At 38.2% G+C, this 19,973-nt stretch overlaps 1 protein-coding gene across 2 annotated transcripts in view; it reads right to left on the bottom strand.

Annotated features, from left to right (window-relative positions):
• Positions 1-394: 394 nt before the first annotated feature.
• Positions 395-19,973, bottom strand: part of lsamp (limbic system associated membrane protein) — a 301,791-nt gene continuing 282,212 nt past the window's right edge. For both annotated transcript variants that reach the window (XM_051680097.1, XM_051680096.1), the window contains 5 exons: positions 19,736-19,861; positions 6,983-7,114; positions 6,781-6,901; positions 3,923-4,071; positions 395-3,140 (listed from right to left, as the gene is read on the bottom strand). In XM_051680097.1, the coding sequence (XP_051536057.1) occupies positions 3,043-3,140; positions 3,923-4,071; positions 6,781-6,901; positions 6,983-7,114; positions 19,736-19,861 (626 nt within the window). In that variant the 3' untranslated portion in view covers positions 395-3,042. The remainder of the gene's footprint in view (positions 3,141-3,922; positions 4,072-6,780; positions 6,902-6,982; positions 7,115-19,735; positions 19,862-19,973) is intronic.

Here is a 19,973-nt window from a genome sequence, read left to right as displayed (position 1 = left end):
AATTTACTGCGGTAATGAGTAAATAAATGCAATTAGAAATATTCATTGCTTTTAATGAGGATGTAGAACGACCCCGAAGAAAATCCACAAAAAAAAGTTCAGTTTTATTTTCATGTTACAGAGCATCAGGAACACACACACACACACACACGTTAATACTTCCATTATGAGGACTTTCCATTGTCGAAATGGTTTTTATATTGAGATAATTATATTTTCTATCCCTTCACCCAATTCTGCATTTTAACATTTTCATTCGAACATCATTTAATACATACTAAAGAAATATCCGGCTTAAGAATCACTGGAACTGTTGAGATGTCCTCACAATGTAGGTGTTTCCTTAAGGAAGCTTTTCCTCCATTGTGAGGACATTTTCTTCCCCATAATGTAGGTCAAATCAGCACACACACACACACACACACACACACACACACACACACACACACACACACACACACACACACAGCCATGAGAAGCGTACACAGACATTCTTCACATAGAAAATCTATTTGTCCTGTTCTTGTGGACAGAGAAGTTTGACTTTGGATCAGATGAAACCCAAATATCCGCAGAGTGCAAAAAGTGGGCGGAGCTTTTGCGGATAAAGGGGCGGTCACACTGCGCATCACATGACCAATAGAAGTTGGAAACGTCACACGCTGACCTCTTGGCTCAATTTAAAGAATACATTTATTTCAAAGCTGCTTTTTTAAATTGTTGCAGGAAAGTGAGTAGACAATATATTTTTACATTTTTAATATTATCTGTGACGTAATTAGCGTGCTCAAAGCCTCATGTGACCGCCCCTTAAAGGAGACGCGTGAATCACACCCTCAGCGCTCCGTCAATCACACCGGAGACGAGCGGGTTCATCCAATCAAGGCAGCAGAGCTCACACACTGAAAGCTTATTGGCTGTGAGTGCTGTCAATCAAAGGGCGGTGGGTGTCGCCCAACAATCTCACAGCTTTGAATTCACAGACAGACACGTCAATGCTCATTCAACAAAATAAAGCAAGCAAAGAAAAACACTTTTTTAAACAAAAGTTTCCATTTAGGTCTGTATATAATTAATTTGTCTCGTTTAATGGCTTTTTTAATCTAATGGGGTAAATCATTTTGGCAATCAGTCATTCACACCTAACAGAAATGACCAGTGTCTAAGAATAGTAGTGCCGTTTCAAAGGTAAATCTAATATTGTGTAAATTATTTGTATTAAAACCCCCTAGTTTTACACTCTAATTTCATAATCTCTTATAGGAAGCGTCAAAACGCCGCCGCAGATAATTAACTATGTGTTCACTACTAAGAAAGCTGAACTTATGATTCGATTTCATTTACATGTGAGGACATTCGACTCAAAAAAATATATACAGTTAACAGAAGTTTGAGTTGGAAATGACGAGTCGCATGACAGGACGAGGTAAAGTGAATAAAAGCGAAGCATTCATTGGTGTCGTACATTTCTAAGTTCATACAGTATAATGATGACTATTTCACAGACGCGCACAACAGATCGCCAACAACTGAGGTCCAGATGGGGGAGGGGCTTAGGATATTGTATGGGAGGAGTTTAAGAAATGGGAGGGATAAGGGCAAGTAAGTTTAGGTTATGGGAGAGGTTTATGAGATGGGAGGAGAGATGGGAGGAGTTAAAGGATAAGGGAGGAGTTTATTTATAGGAATTCAAGACATGGGTGGGGTTAAGTATGTGGGAGGGGTTAATGAGAAGGGAGGAGTTAAATGATAAAGGAGGATTTTATTTAAAGGAATTCAAGACATGGGCGGGGTTAAGTATGTGGGAGGAGTTAATGAGAAGGGAGGAGTTAAATGATAAAGGAGGATTTTATTTAAAGGAATTCAAGACATGGGCGGGGTTAAGTATGTGATAGGGGTTAATGTGATGGGAGGAGTTAAATGATAAAGGAATTCAGGACATGGGCGGGGTTAAGTATGTGGGAGGGGTTAATGAGAAGGGAGGAGTTAAATGATAAAGGAGGATTTTATAGGAAATTAAGACATGGGCGGGGTTAAGTGTGTGGGAGGGGTTATTGATAAGGGAGGAGTATATTTAAAGGAATTCAAGACATGGGTGGTGTTAAGTATGTGGGAGGGGTTAATGAGAAGGGAGGAGTTAAATGATAAAGGAGGATTTTATAGGAAATTAAGACATGGGCGGGGTTAAGTATGTGGGAGGGGTTAATGAGAAAGGAGGAGTTAAATGATAAAGGAGGATTTTATAGGAAATTAAGACATGGGCGGGGTTAAGTATGTGGGAGGGGTTTGAGAAGGAAGGTTTAATGAGGTTTTAACTTGTTTCCAGTAATCGGAGCAGCATTCTGTTCTGCGTCTCTGAAAATATTCAAGATTTTACAGTCCATCATGACACATTAATGTTTGGCTGGCATGACAATGACGTGAGTGTTTCCTAAAGTATCAAAACACAGTTAACACACATACCTGTGATTGTTCTGAGAATCTTTCAGATCAGCAGAGTGATGCTAATTCTGTAAATCTGGTTTACAACAAACAGAACTAAAGATCCAAAGATTTGGTACCAGAAAATCTTACTATAATAATACAAAAGTGTGATTTTAATGTCTAATTTTATGTCCTTTTGGCAATGCTGATACATCATTAATTGCATTTAAATGATCTTAAATGATTCTACCACGTCTATCTGCTTCCCTTATTTTACATAAACGCAATGAAAGAAATGACTATTTTCGGCATTTCGAGATGATGACAGGTGCGTTTGACACAGAAACTGTGTGGTTGGAATTTCACACCAGATTCCTGTTGGAAAATTACATACATGAACTCAAACTGTCAGATGCCCAGACAGACAGACAGGTGTCACTGGAAGTGTTTGAACCAGTTAAAATGGCACATTGTGTTCTTCAAAAGAGCACCGTTCTTCATTTCCTCCATGTCATATTTGATCCTGATAATAACTGAGCGGTTGTTCTGGGCGTAGCGTGAGTGCGGGTGGATGAATGGATGGAAACAGTCTGAGACGATCGATCGATGCGCTGATCATTAACACTGCACAGGAGCACAGAACACACACAGGAGGAGGAGCCAGAGTGATTGACACATGCTGCAGGAGCCGTTGATGTCCCGCCCAGTACCAGGTTCTGTGAGACAGAGAGAGAGAGACAGAGAGAGACAGACAGATTCTCAAATGAGTGGTAAATTGTGCCATCCGGTGGTTGTTATGTGAACTGCAGTCTGATCATCAGTGTGTGTCTTCTGTGATCAGATTCAGTCTGAGATTTTTGGGTGGATCAAGAGAAATGAGATCTGTAAACTTGTATATATTTTAAGGTTTATTTGTTTCCATGGACGTATAAAAGGTTTAAGGACACTTCCTTGAGTTTGTCTTGCGCACTTATTGAAAGATCAATGAAATAAATGATTACTGTTTGTGTACCTTTTTCATTTTATACAGAATAACATTAGGAAGTATTGTGGCTGAGAACAGACTGATTTGGGAGCATTCCCTGAGAAATGTGAATACAGAATGGACATTTTAACACATTTCAGTCATCCTCTTTCCACATTTCACTGGCGAGTCTTTTGACGAGTGAAACTGATGGATATATTTGGATATTGTAATTTGCTGTGTTTGCTAGTTTACTTGTTAATAAAATGAAAACGTGTCACTGTGTCAGCAGCTCTACTCTCATTAAAGGACGTTTCACTGAGAAAACATGATGATAATAATATTGACTTATGAACAGATTTGTCTTTTAAAAGTGTCAGAGAGGAGTGAATATGTTACTCACTGCCGGTGGTTTACAAAATAACCCAGTAGATTCAACTTGTTACATGAAGTTTAGCTTCATAAACAAATATTTCATTTTGCATTGTTGAATGTTGTGAATAGTGGAAATGTGTGTGTGTGTTTCTCACTCACTATAAAGGAAGACGCTGGCGTTGTGTATTCCCAGTCTGTTGGTGGCGACACACGTGTAATTTCCATAATCATCTTCAGTGACGTTTGCGACCACCAGCAGCGTACGAGATCCAGTGATCTGAATACTGACACCTTGAGAGCTCGACAATCTGACACACAAACACTGTCATTAACACACACTCAAATAAACCACAAGCAAAACTTCCTGTATAAGTGACCAACACATTGACACAGCTGATACTGTTTATTCTTTCATCTCTATGAGTCTATGTTTAAAGCAGCTTATTACACGGTGCTCTGACTGGTCAATGGCGCCATCTACCGCTGATCCGGGTATTACATATCCTCTTTCCTGCTGCTCGGATCACTGTGAGATCTCTACAAGTAATCTATTAACATAATCTCAACTCATATCAATGTTTCATGTGCATTTATTTATTTATCTGATTAGTAGTCATGTAATAAGTGTGATAATAGTTAATACAATACAGTTGCAAAATACAGTTGAAGTCAGAAGTTTGCATATACCTTAGCCAAATACATTTAAACTCAGTTTTTCACGATTCCTGACATTTAATTGTCGATAACATTCCCTGTCTTAGGTCAGTTAGGATCACTACTTTATTTTAAGAATGTGAAATGTCAGAATAATAGTAGAGAGAATGATTTATTTATGTCAGAAGTTTACATACACTTTGTTAGTATTTGGTAGTATTGCCTTTAAATAGTTTATCTTGGGTCAAATGTTTTGGGTATCCTTCCACAAGCTTCTCACAATAAGTTGCTGTAATGTTGTCCCATTCCTCCATTTGGAAGACCCATTTGCGACCGAGCTTTAACTTCCTGGCTGAGTCTTGAGATGTTGCTTCAATATATCCACATAATTTTCCTTCCTCATGATGCCATCTATTTTGTGAAGTGCACCAGTCCCTCCTGCAGCAAAACACCCCCACAACATGATGCTGCCACCCCCATGCTTCACGGTTGGGATGGTGTTCTTCGGCTTGCAAGCCTCACCTTTTTTCCTCCAAACATAACGATGGTCATTATGGCCAAACAGTTCAATTTTTGATTCATCAGACCAGAGGACATTTCTCCAAAAAGTAATGTGCACTTGCAAACTGTAGTCTGGCTTTTTTATGGTGGTTTTGGAGCAGTGGCTTCTTCCTTGCTGAGCAGCCTTTCAGGTTAATTTGATATAGGAATCGTTTTACTGTGGATATAGATACTTGTCTACCTGTTTCCTCCAGCATCTTCACAAGGTCCTTTGCTGTTGTTCTGGGATTGATTTGCACTTTTCGCACCAAACTACGTTCATCTCTAGGAGACAGAATGTGTCTCCTTCCTGAGCGGTATGATGGCTGTGTGGTCCCATGGTGTTTATACTTGCGTACTATTGTTTGTACAGATGAACGTGGTACCTTCAGGCATTTGGAAATTGCTTCCAAGGATGAACCAGACTTGTGGAGGTCCACAGTTATTTTTCTGAGGTCTTGGCTGATTTCTTTTAATTTTCCCATGATGTCAAGCAAAGAGGCACTGAGTTTGAAGATAGGTCTTAAAATACATCCACAGGTACACCTCCAATTCAGTACACCTCCAATCAGAAGCTAATTGGCTAATTGTCTAAAGGCTTGACATCATTTTCTGGAATTTTCCAAGCTGCTTAAAGGCACAGTTAACTTAGTGTATGTAAACTTCTGACCCACTGGAATTGTGATATAGTCAATTAAAAGTGAAACAATCTGTCTGTAAACAATTGTTGGAAAAATTACTCGTGTCATGCACAAAGTAGATGTCCTAAACGACTCGCCAAAACTATACTTTGCTAACATTAAATCTGTGGAGTGATTAAAAAATGAGTTTTAATGACTTCAACCTAAGTGTATGTAAACTTCTGACTTCAACTGTAACCCCATTTATGATGATACAAGAGTCTCCGCTTCACGTCGGGGTCCTGATCACCTGTCAGGTTTCTTTTGTGATAACAACCGGTTGACTGTACATTACTGTATCCATCATGTGTTTTTAAGACAGGTGCGTATGACTTTAAGACTTTCAGGAGTTAAAGCTGCAGTGTGTCATTCCGTCACAAAATTAATGATGGTTTTCAAACAGTTTCCCGAACATTCCCCCTGTCTTCTGTTGGTCAGAATAAAAGAAATAAGAAATAAAACACAATGGCTAAAATGTATTTGTGTCTACTAATGTTTTAATACAGGTGGGTTTATAAAACAGGTGTGTTAAGCAGGATCAGAAATTAAGGCGGGCAAAAAATACTACCAAAGCTACCAAAAGAGACAGAAATGCCCCCATGGATAAAAATATGGGGGCAAAAAATGCCACTTTAATTAATTATTCAGTTTTTATTTGATTTTATTTATAACATCTGATATTGTTCTCAAAGGGATCATGACATGAGGAATCAACTTTTCCTTGATCGTTAGACAAATAAGAGTTCATTGTACAATCAAAACTCACTGTAAGTTTCAGAACTCAAAACTTCCTCTTCACTGCAAAAAGAGCATTTGATGAAACCAATTTGCCAAAACAACTCGTTCTCGACTTCCTCCATATTGTGATGTCACACTGCAGTAGACATTTGCATCTGACCACCTCCACAACAACGCCTACTTTATAACTTCTGTAGCCCCGCCCACTAATGGTGAGCAGTGCAGGTCAGTCAAGAGCAGAGAGCCATTTTGTCATTTTAAGGGTATGAGGTAATAAACGATCAATCTTGAGTTTGTATTATTGATCTCTTAAATAAAAGTATTTGACATAAATTTTAAATAGTTAGCAAAACAAATGCTCATAAAGGTACAAAAATGTAAATCCTAATGTAGACGTGAACTGACCTGCGGTCATCTCTGTACCACTCAAACTCGGGCTGTGGAACGGCAGACGCCTCACAGTGCAGGATTCCTGCGTGTCCGAGCGCCGTCTCTGAGCTGCGAACTTCCTTTATATACGGCGGATCTGAAAAAACACACACTGATGTACATGTGCAGTGTGTATAGTGTCTAACAGATGCAGTTCGACAATAATGCATGCACTTACAGTTGACAATCACGTTGACATATTTGACATCAGGTGTGGAGACGTCATTACTGGCTTTACATTCATAACGTCCAGATTGAGAGCGAACAATCCCAGAGATCTCCAGATATTCACCCACATCCAGAGATTCAGCTGAAACACACACGATGGTTTAATCACATGTCTATTCTGGTGTCGTCCAGCAGGTGGTGCACATGAGTGTGTTTCCTCTTTATACACAATCATCTACAGCAGAATATCACAAAATAGTCGTTAAACATGCATGTCACACCAGAAACATGTGTACCGCGAAAGAAATCACTAACAATCACTCAATTTCAAAATGTAGTTTAAACCAGCAGAGAACATGTCTAAAAACCCCTCTGAGACCAGAAATGTAACAACATTTCATTTGCAATCATTTTATCTAATTTCTGGTAATATAATATAATATTATCATGCTCACTGAATGATGTTAAATGATGTCTGTCAGAACGATGTAACATAGTTTCAATAGATCTGTGATTCAAATTCAGACTGATGAACTGAAACACAATTGTGTTAAATGTACTGATGCTGGGAGAAAACATCACACACACACACACACACACACACACACTCACTCACAAACACTCACACTCACAAACACATACACACACACTCACACACACACACACACACACAAATACACACTCACACACACACACTCACAAACACACACACACAAACACACACACACACAAACACACTCAAACACACACTCACACACACACAAACACACACACACTCACACACACACACTCACAAACACACACACACACTCACTCACAAACACACACTCACACACTCACACTCACAAACACACACTCACAAACACACACACACACACACACTCACAAACACACACTCACAAACACACACTCACACACACCCTCACACACACACACTCACAAACACACTCACAACACAACACACAAACACACACACACAATAACACACAAACGCACACACACTCACACACACACATATACACACACACTCTCACTCACATACACACACACAAACACAAACACACACAAACACACTCAAACACACACTCACACACACACACTCACAAACACACACACACACAAACACACACACACACAATAACACACAAACACACACACACTCTCACTCACACACACACACCCACATATACACACAAACACACTCTCACTCACATACACACACTCACACACACACACACACACACACACAGTGATGTGGTAAGCATTTCATCAGGAAGTTGAAAGGCTTTTGAGAACAAGTGAACACAGGCGGCTCATTTACATGCTCATGTTTTATTCATCAGAGTCATTTACAACAGTGAGGCACAATGTGTTTATTTAGTGAATACTAATTTATGTAGAACAGTTGAATTGAGTAAGTTCAGCAGAACTGAGAGAGATTACATGACACATGAAACACACACACACACACACACTGGGGGTGGGAATTCTAAAGAGATGAATAATTCTATATACTAAAATTAATCATACTAAAAAATAGTTTCATATGGGAATATATTAAATCATTCTTATTTTTAACTAAAGTCTCTTTAATAACACATTGTTATATGAGTCTCAAGTGCACATGAAGCAACAACTCTTTTTGATCTGTTTATTAAAATAAGAGTCATATGTTGGTATGTTGTGCAGCATGAATAACACAATAGAAAGATTCACACAGGAATATTTCAGTGTTTGTGTGACTGCAGACATTCATGAACTGTTATCAGAACTGACGGGCTTCTCATCTGTTCTCACTGATTAGTCTTCAGGAGTTTTCCATGAACTTTACATTGTTCTGTAATTAAAAATCATAATGAGTCTTTTAGATTGATGTGTGAAGCTTCATGTCTGATTCATTGAAAAGAACGATTCACTGGCAAATCAGTCTCATGAACTATTTTAGAGCAGAGAAAAACTAGAAAAAGATATATTCCCCACAGAAGTTTCTATCAATTTCTATGATTTCTCCATTTTAAAATTCCCTGATATTCCAGGTTTTCCATGAGAACCCTGAACTGAACATCATGAACGTCAGAGAACTGGTTCTTGATTCCCAACCCAACACTAATTATTCATGACAGATGATTGTTTAAATGGACCTTTAATAAGCAGCTAATGAGCAGATAATAAACTCTCTGTTGATTAATTAACAGCACAATGAATATTTACTGTACAAGAAAACGGATTCCTGCACAAGCTGCTGCAGCGATGAAGAGTGTGTTGTTGATTTGCTCAATGAGAAAGAAAATATTTGAGACACTTTTAAGTCGTCTTTTCACTGCATCTGTCAAACGACAGACGGGGGCTGTGTGGGGTTTCCACCATCTCCGGATGCAATCGGATCTGATTTGAACTTTGGCTGCGTTGAAATATTTCAGCTCGTGCGAGTAGACCGCATACAGTCCGGTTGTGATGTACTCATACAAAACACACACTCGGTGTAAAAAAAAACAAAAAAAACTTGCTTTGTCGACACTCGATTCGACACGAATGTTCGCTCGTATGAATGGCTCGTTAGGAATCCACTGCTTCTATTCATAATGTAATAGTCTTTAATGAACACCACTGGTCTGAACAGAGTAACTTTATTTTGATTCTCAAGGAGAACTGACAACAACACCCACTCCTGATGGAGCTAGATGAACTCCCAACATAATCACGTTCTCTTAAAGGCATACACCCATTACACATAATGTAAATGGGTGTAAAAATCATAATAATTTTACTTTAAATGATGCGGTTGTCAGAAAGTTTGTGCTGTTTTATTTGCACTTTCTTTATCTTTTTTAACTTTGTTGCAGTTTATTGTCATGCAGTAACACACTGACAGTGATTGATGTATGGCGTCATGAAATAAGAGACCCTCCTCTTGAAATCTGAACAAAAGTGCTCACAGGAGACACATTTAAGCAACCAGGTGTAAACGGCGACGTGTCTCAGCTGACCACATGTGATCGGATCACCCTAGACGCATCTTAATATCAGATGAACACAGCGACGTGTCTCAGCTGACCACACGTGATCGGATCACCCTAGACGCATCTTAATATCAGGTGTAAACGGCGACGTGTCTCAGCTGACCACACGTGATCGGATCACCCTAGACGCATCTTAATATCAGGTGTAAACGGCGACGTGTCTCAGCTGACCACACGTGATCGGATCACCCTAGACGCATCTTAATATCAGGTGTAAACGGCGACGTGTCTCAGCTGACCACACGTGATCGGATCACCCTAGACGCATCTTAATATCAGGTGAACACGGCGACGTGTCTCACCTGACCACACGTGATCGGATCACCCTAGACGCATCTTAATATCAGGTGTACACGGCGACGTGTCTCAGCTGACCACACGTGATCGGATCACCCTAGACGCATCTTAATATCAGGTGTAAACGGCGACGTGTCTCAGCTGACCACACGTGATCGGATCACCCTAGACGCATCTTAATATCAGGTGTACACGGCGACGTGTCTCAGCTGACCACATGTGATCGGATCACCCTAGACGCATCTTAATATCAGGTGAACACGGCGACGTGTCTCAGCTGACCACACGTGATCGGATCACCCTAGACGCATCTTAATATCAGATGAACACAGCGACGTGTCTCACCTGACCACACGTGATCGGATCACCCTAGACGCATCTTAATATCAGGTGTAAACGGCGACGTGTCTCACCTGACCACACGTGATCGGATCACCCTAGACGCATCTTAATATCAGGTGAACACGGCGACGTGTCTCAGCTGACCACATGTGATCGGATCACCCTAGACGCATCTTAATATCAGGTGTAAACGGCGATGTGTCTCAGCTGACCACACGTGATCGGATCACCCTAGACGCATCTTAATATCAGGTGTAAACGGCGATGTGTCTCAGCTGACCACACGTGATCGGATCACCCTAGACGCATCTTAATATCAGGTGTAAACGGCGACGTGTCTCAGCTGACCACACGTGATCGGATCACCCTAGACGCATCTTAATATCAGGTGTAAACGGCGACGTGTCTCAGCTGACCACACGTGATCGGATCACCCTAGACGCATCTTAATATCAGGTGTAAACGGCGACGTGTCTCAGCTGACCACACGTGATCGGATCACCCTAGACGCATCTTAATATCAGGTGTACACGGCGACGTGTCTCAGCTGACCACACGTGATCGGATCCCCCTAGACGCATCTTAATATCAGGTGAACACGGCGACGTGTCTCAGCTGACCACATGTGATCGGATCACCCTAGACGCATCTTAATATCAGGTGAACACGGCGACGTGTCTCAGCTGACCACATGTGATCGGATCACCCTAGACGCATCTTAATATCAGGTGTACACGGCGACGTGTCTCACCTGACCACACGTGATCGGATCACCCTAGACGCATCTTAATATCAGGTATACACGGCGACGTGTCTCAGCTGACCACATGTGAAATGTGGTCGTAGCATGTGTGGAAACTGTGGAATACATGATGCACGTATGATGTAAGCAGATACTGTCATGGGATTGTATTGTTCAGGGTGTATCTCAGATATTTAACGCCACTAACTTTGTCTCAAAATACTTCGAAATGAGGAGATGAATGTGCTCAAAATGATTTTTAATTAAAGATGATTATCTCATATCTCTGTGAGGTAACCCTTCCTGTCAAACTCACTGATTGAATTTGAGATGATCAGATTTGAATGATGGGATGAGATTAGTCCATGATGTTAAAGATCTGAGATGGAAGATTTATTTCTAGAGCATATTTAAAAGCAACAGGTGCATCAAAGTGCTGTACAGTAAAATATAAAACATATAAAGAAAAAATCCAGGTGCAAATGCACAAGTGACAACATTAATAAACAACATGCAGCATATGAAATATACCGCGTAATAAACAGAATACAGTCTGTGTAACTAAACCATAAAACACTTAAGCTAAGAATTATCAAACGATAGAGAATACAGATAAGATTGAAGATTGAAAACTAGCTAGTGAAGGAGCAGACCTCACGTGAAAGCGCAGGCTGTTCCCAAGTTTGGGTGCTGCAGTGGAGAAGACCCGCCACCCTTAGATTTACAGCGACAACGAGGGACAGACAAGAGAAGTAGATTATATGATCTAAGTGCTCTTTGAGGAGAGTAAGGAATCAAAAGGTCACTGATGTACTTCAGTGCGACACCAGATAAAGCCACATAGATAACAATTTTAAAATCAATTCTATAATTAACGGGAAGCCAAAGTAAAGCTGCTAAAACGGGAGAAATATGATCCCTCTTTTTTGTACCGGTTAGAAGTCTAGCTGCTGCATTTTGAACAATCTGAAGATGTGAAATAGCAGTTTGAGGCAGACTGATGTACAGAGAATTACAGCTATCCAAACGTGATGTAATAAGGATTACAGTCTCCACTGCAGTTTTAATTTAGCTGGAAACTGAAAGGTTGTGGTATGAAACCCAGCAGGTTAATCTAAAAGTTGGAACTAATATCTTAATTAGGGCTGTCAATCGATTACATTTTTAATAGAATTAATTACATGGTATGCCAGTTAATTTATAAAGTTAACTGCATATATATATATATTTATTTTGCTGAGAAAGCCCATCAAATAATAATAATTCAATATATAATGTTTAAATAAGTATATTTAAAAATGATCAATAAATTCTATATATTATGAAAATAATTCAGATAATTAAAATGCATTACACAGGGTTCATACAGATGCTTCAAAGTTAAATTCAAGCACTTTTCAAGCACATTTTTATTTGTTTTCAAGGACTGTGCTCGAGATGTCATTAATATAAATCATTTTTGTTAATTATAAATAAAAATATTTTAACCGTACAGTTGATTTATTTTTATAAAACACCACTTATTACAAGTACAACAATGAGCATCTTTCACTACATATTCTCACAGTAACAACTGTTCATGATGAAATGTATGTGTTATTGTAGTGTGCTCCCTTAAAACATACTTCACTTTCCAACAGAAGTGAATAACTGTGTCTGTAAACACAAGCGAATAACTGCGTCTGTAAACACAAGCGAATAACTGTGTCTGTAAACAGAAGCGAATAACTGTGTCTGTAAACACAAGTGAATAACTGTGTCTGTAAACACAAGCGAATAACTGCGTCTGTAAACACAAGCGAATAACTGTGTCTGTAAACAGAAGCGAATAACTGTGTCTGTAAACACAAGTGAATAACTGCGTCTGTAAACACAAGCGAATAACTGTGTCTGTAAACAGAAGCGAATAACTGTGTCTGTAAACACAAGCGAATAACTGTGTCTGTAAACACAAGCGAATAACTGCGTCTGTAAACACAAGCGAATAACTGCGTCTGTAAACAGAAGCGAATAACTGTGTCTGTAAACACAAGCGAATAACTGTGTCTGTAAACACAAGCGAATAACTGTCTGTAAACAGAAGTGAATAACTGTGTCTGTAAACAGAAGTGAATAACTGTGTCTGTAAACAGAAGCGAATAACTGTGTCTGTAAACACAAGTGAATAACTGCGTCTGTAAACACAAGTGAATAACTGTGTCTGTAAACACAAGTGAATAACTGTGTCTGTAAACAGAAGCGAATAACTGTGTAAACACAAGTGAATAACTGTGTCTGTAAACACAAGTGAATAACTGTGTCTGTAAACACAAGTGAATAACTGTGTCTGTAAACACAAGTGAATAACTGCGTCTGTAAACACAAGTGAATAACTGCGTCTGTAAACACAAGCGAATAACTGCGTCTGTAAACACAAGCGAATAACTGCGTCTGTAAACACAAGTGAATAACTGCGTCTGTAAACACAAGCGAATAACTGTGTCTGTTAACAGAAGTGAATAACTGCGTCTGTAAACAGAAGTGAATAACTGTGTCTGTTAACAGAAGTGAATAACTGTGTCTGTAAACACAAGTGAATAACTGTGTCTGTTAACAGAAGTGAATAACTGCGTCTGTAAACAGAAGTGAATAACTGTGTCTGTTAACAGAAGTGAATAACTGTGTCTGTAAACAGAAGTGAATAACTGTGTCTGTTAACAGAAGTGAATAACTGTTTCTGTAAACACAAGTGAATAACTGCGTCTGTAAACACAAGTGAATAACTGTGTCTGTTAACAGAAGTGAATAACTGTGTCTGTAAACAGAAGAGAATAACTGTGTCTGTAAACAGAAGTGAATAACTGTGTCTGTAAACACAAGTGAATAACTGTGTCTGTAAACACAAGTGAATAACTGCGTCTGTAAACAGAAGTGAATAACTGTGTCTGTAAACAGAAGTGAATAACTGTGTCTGTAAACACAAGTGAATAACTGTGTCTGTAAACACAAGTGAATAACTGTGTCTGTAAACACAAGTGAATAACTGTGTCTGTAAACAGAAGTGAATAACTGTGTCTGTAAACAGAAGCGAATAACTGCGTCTGTAAACACAAGTGAATAACTGTGTCTGTAAACACAAGTGAATAACTGCGTCTGTAAACACAAGTGAATAACTGTGTCTGTTAACAGAAGTGAATAACTGTGTCTGTAAACAGAAGTGAATAACTGTGTCTGTAAACAAGTGAATAACTGTGTCTGTAAACACAAGTGAATAACTGCGTCTGTAAACAGAAGTGAATAACTGTGTCTGTAAACACAAGTGAATAACTGTGTCTGTAAACACAAGTGAATAACTGCGTCTGTAAACAGAAGTGAATAACTGTGTCTGTAAACACAAGCGAATAACTGTGTCTGTAAACAGAAGTGAATAACTGTGTCTGTAAACACAAGCGAATAACTGTGTCTGTAAACACAAGTGAATAACTGCGTCTGTAAACACAAGCGAATAACTGTGTCTGTAAACACAAGCGAATAACTGTGTCTGTAAACAGAAGAGAATAACTGTGTCTGTAAACACAAGTGAATAACTGCGTCTGTAAACACAAGCGAATAACTGTGTCTGTAAACAGAAGAGAATAACTGTGTCTGTAAACACAAGTGAATAACTGCGTCTGTAAACACAAGTGAATAACTGCGTCTGTAAACACAAGTGAATAACTGTGTCTGTAAACACAAGTGAATAACTGTGTCTGTAAACACAAGTGAATAACTGTGTCTGTAAACACAAGTGAATAACTGTGTCTGTAAACAGAAGTGAATAACTGTGTCTGTAAACACAAGTGAATAACTGCGTCTGTAAACAGAAGTGAATAACTGTGTCTGTAAACACAAGTGAATAACTGTGTCTGTAAACACAAGTGAATAACTGCGTCTGTAAACACAAGCGAATAACTGCGTCTGTAAACACAAGCGAATAACTGCGTCTGTAAATAACTGCATCTGTAAACAGAAGTGAATAACTGTGTCTGTTAACAGAAGTGAATAACTGTGTCTGTAAACACAAGTGAATAACTGTGTCTGTTAACAGAAGTGAATAACTGTGTCTGTAAACAGAAGTGAATAACTGTGTCTGTTAACAGAAGTGAATAACTGTGTCTGTAAACAGAAGTGAATAACTGTGTCTGTTAACAGAAGTGAATAACTGTTTCTGTAAACACAAGTGAATAACTGCGTCTGTAAACACAAGTGAATAACTGTGTCTGTTAACAGAAGTGAATAACTGTGTCTGTAAACAGAAGAGAATAACTGTGTCTGTAAACAGAAGTGAATAACTGTGTCTGTTAACAGAAGTGAATAACTGTGTCTGTAAACACAAGTGAATAACTGTGTCTGTAAACACAAGTGAATAACTGCGTCTGTAAACAGAAGTGAATAACTGTGTCTGTAAACACAAGTGAATAACTGTGTCTGTAAACACAAGTGAATAACTGTGTCTGTAAACAGAAGTGAATAACTGTGTCTGTAAACACAAGCGAATAACTGTGTCTGTAAACAGAAGTGAATAACTGTGTCTGTAAACACAAGTGAATAACTGTGTCTGTAAACAGAAGTGAATAACTGTGTCTGTAAACAGAAGTGAATAACTGTGTCTGTAAACAGAAGCGAATAACTGCGTCTGTAAACACAAGTGAATAACTGTGTCTGTAAACAGAAGTGAATAACTGTGTCTGTAAACACAAGTGAATAACTGTGTCTGTAAACACAAGTGAATAACTGCGTCTGTAAACACAAGTGAATAACTGTGTCTGTTAACAGAAGTGAATAACTGTGTCTGTAAACAGAAGTGAATAACTGTGTCTGTAAACACAAGTGAATAACTGTGTCTGTAAACACAAGTGAATAACTGCGTCTGTAAACAGAAGTGAATAACTGTGTCTGTAAACACAAGCGAATAACTGTGTCTGTAAACAGAAGTGAATAACTGTGTCTGTAAACAGAAGTGAATAACTGTGTCTGTAAACAGAAGTGAATAACTGTGTCTGTAAACAGAAGCGAATAACTGCGTCTGTAAACACAAGTGAATAACTGTGTCTGTAAACAGAAGTGAATAACTGTGTCTGTAAACACAAGTGAATAACTGTGTCTGTAAACACAAGTGAATAACTGCGTCTGTAAACACAAGTGAATAACTGTGTCTGTTAACAGAAGTGAATAACTGTGTCTGTAAACAGAAGTGAATAACTGTGTCTGTAAACACAAGTGAATAACTGTGTCTGTAAACACAAGTGAATAACTGCGTCTGTAAACAGAAGTGAATAACTGTGTCTGTAAACACAAGCGAATAACTGTGTCTGTAAACAGAAGTGAATAACTGTGTCTGTAAACACAAGCGAATAACTGTGTCTGTAAACAGAAGTGAATAACTGTGTCTGTAAACAGAAGAGAATAACTGTGTCTGTAAACACAAGTGAATAACTGCGTCTGTAAACAGAAGAGAATAACTGTGTCTGTAAACACAAGTGAATAACTGTGTCTGTAAACAGAAGTGAATAACTGTGTCTGTAAACAGAAGTGAATAACTGCGTCTGTAAACAGAAGTGAATAACTGTGTCTGTAAACACAAGTGAATAACTGTGTCTGTAAACACAAGTGAATAACTGTGTCTGTAAACACAAGTGAATAACTGCGTCTGTAAACACAAGTGAATAACTGTGTCTGTTAACAGAAGTGAATAACTGTGTCTGTAAACAGAAGTGAATAACTGTGTCTGTAAACACAAGTGAATAACTGTGTCTGTAAACACAAGTGAATAACTGCGTCTGTAAACACAAGTGAATAACTGCGTCTGTAAACACAAGTGAATAACTGTGTCTGTTAACAGAAGTGAATAACTGTGTCTGTAAACAGAAGTGAATAACTGTGTCTGTAAACACAAGTGAATAACTGTGTCTGTAAACACAAGTGAATAACTGCGTCTGTAAACAGAAGTGAATAACTGTGTCTGTAAACACAAGCGAATAACTGTGTCTGTAAACAGAAGTGAATAACTGTGTCTGTAAACACAAGCGAATAACTGTGTCTGTAAACAGAAGTGAATAACTGTGTCTGTAAACAGAAGAGAATAACTGTGTCTGTAAACACAAGTGAATAACTGCGTCTGTAAACACAAGTGAATAACTGCGTCTGTAAACACAAGTGAATAACTGTGTCTGTAAACACAAGTGAATAACTGTGTCTGTAAACAGAAGTGAATAACTGTGTCTGTAAACAGAAGTGACTCGTGTGCTGTTTCATGTTTTCTAAAGTCACACAGATTTATGTGAGGAACTGACCCAAATTGCAAATGGGTCATACTCAAAAAATGTGACTTTCCAACGTACAAAATATTGAAATTTTCCATTCAGTTCAGTTTTTACCCATAAATGCTGAGGGTAAACATTTTGTAATATGTTGACATTAATTTTTATTTATAAAGAACAACTTGACTGTTGATCTTTCTTTTATTATTTCATTTTGTTTCACGAACGAAACAGGTTAACACTAAATTAACACTAACAAGGGTTAAATGGGGTACAACACCAAATATTTGTGTATGAAAATATGAGTTCAAATGTGAATAACTTTTTAACATGCTGGGAAAAATCCCTATATGCATATTTAAGCAGCCTCTGAACTTTGACCGTAATTATTTTCCACTACTTTTTGTATTATTATTATTTTTTTACATTGATAACAGCAATGCCATGAAATCAAACATTCTTTTTAAATTATTTAAATTATTAATAATAATTTTGTTTTGCTTTTTTGCACACTGTTCGGCCTTGCTCTAATGCTTTTATTAAAAATAAGTACAAAATAAATACACAAATAATTTCACATGTCATAGAAGTGATGTAACAGATGAAGGAGACAAGGATTTTTTTTCAGGCAATGAACAATTTCAAATATATTTTCAAAAAAATTTGCAACAGAGCCATTTCATATCATTAAAGGTTAGGTTATAAAATGATAACCTTATAATAATATAAATTCGCTATTTGAAGGCATTTTCATGACTAAAATGTCAACATATTTTGATATTGACCCAAATGTTGTCAGAAATAACCTATTTTGTGAGACACAAAGCTTTCTTTACAGAAGGGGGCGCTAGACGACTCACAAAACTGAATCCTCCATTGATCTGCATTCAAATCATTCAAAACTCATCTCATTTTTTCACTCTGGAGAGTAAATTTTAATTAAAACTGATAGTTGCAAAGATTCATACTTGTTTAATCCACCACAGCAGTATCTATAAAATATATTTATAAATCCTCCAGTATCACTTGATTGTGATTGGCCCATTCTGAACTGCGCTGACAAAAGTAACAGGTGTCACGTGACAGCGCCGTCTCTGCGCTGCTTCAGCAGTGGTCTAGTGGTCTGTTGTGGTGTTTTTCCCAAAATAAATATTTCATTTATTAAATTATTTAAGCAACGTATTTTAAGAAAACCTTTTAAGCATCTCTTGGTAAAAATGTTATTTTCAAGGGTTTTCCAGGACTGCAATTTGAGAAAGCCAAATTACATTATTGTGGCAGATGAGTAAAGTATTGATAGACAATCCAAAAATTGGCTTTGAACTCCAATTTATTGTTAAAAAAATATTTTGACACTGAATTCACTCTGTTCAAGATAAATAAATCCTTTTCTAAGGACACGTCACTGTACACATGCATCAGATGGACACGTTTGGGCGTTTCACTTTGGTTGCATCGCGTCAGAAATATACCGTTTTTAGGTCGCTGTGTCAAGTTTAAGGTCATTTGAAACGTAGCAAAACATGTCTTGAGATCCCTGCATTCAGCTGTGTTTAAACACAAGAACGTGTTCTCATCTCGTGCTGTCTGCTGTCGGTGAGTGTGCTTTGTTCTCTGTATAACATGCGTGTTGCCCAAACAGCTGGAGTTGCACTTACTGCCCCCTGCTGAAAACAGCTGCTACTTCAAGTTGAATTGCTCCGATGGAATATTCTTTATTACGAGACATGATTCATTGTGGTACATTTTTAACATGTTATTTCTTATATAATGAATAATAAATTATATAATAATATAATTAATGTTAAATGGACAGCCCTAATATTAATATATAGTGTAATATAGTGTAACTAGATTTTTAAAAATTTTCGGAATAAAATGTGAGTGGTGTTTTTCTGTGTAAAACTCACGGCCACAAAAAGGGGGTTGTTCTGAGTGATTTAGCTGGTTGCTATGCGGTTGCTAAGGTGTTACTCACTGGTAAACACCACCAACTACAAGAGATTTGCTAAGAGCCTCATAGAAGCTTGTCTCTGATTGGCTGACTATTACTCCCTGTAAGCAGCTGATTGGCTGTTTCTTACCTGATGGGTTGAGCAGTCTCCAGGTGATGGAGGGATCTGGCCTCCCATTGGCCAAACATGTCAGTGTGACATTACTGCCCTCGTTCACTGTCAGGTCCTCTGATACTTTATAAATAGTTGCAGGAACTGAGAGAGAGAAAGAGGATGAGTTCAGAGTGATGTACAGCTCATTCATTATATGAAGCTTCAGCAACACAAACCAGTGATTTATTACACACACAAAATCATCTAGTGTGAG

This window comes from Myxocyprinus asiaticus, chromosome 39 (genome assembly GCF_019703515.2).
Source record: "Myxocyprinus asiaticus isolate MX2 ecotype Aquarium Trade chromosome 39, UBuf_Myxa_2, whole genome shotgun sequence".
In the NCBI taxonomy this organism is placed as follows: Eukaryota; Metazoa; Chordata; class Actinopteri; order Cypriniformes; family Catostomidae; genus Myxocyprinus; species Myxocyprinus asiaticus.
The sequence above is the reverse complement of the archived record's forward strand: the minus strand, read 5'-3'. Positions and strand labels throughout refer to the sequence as shown.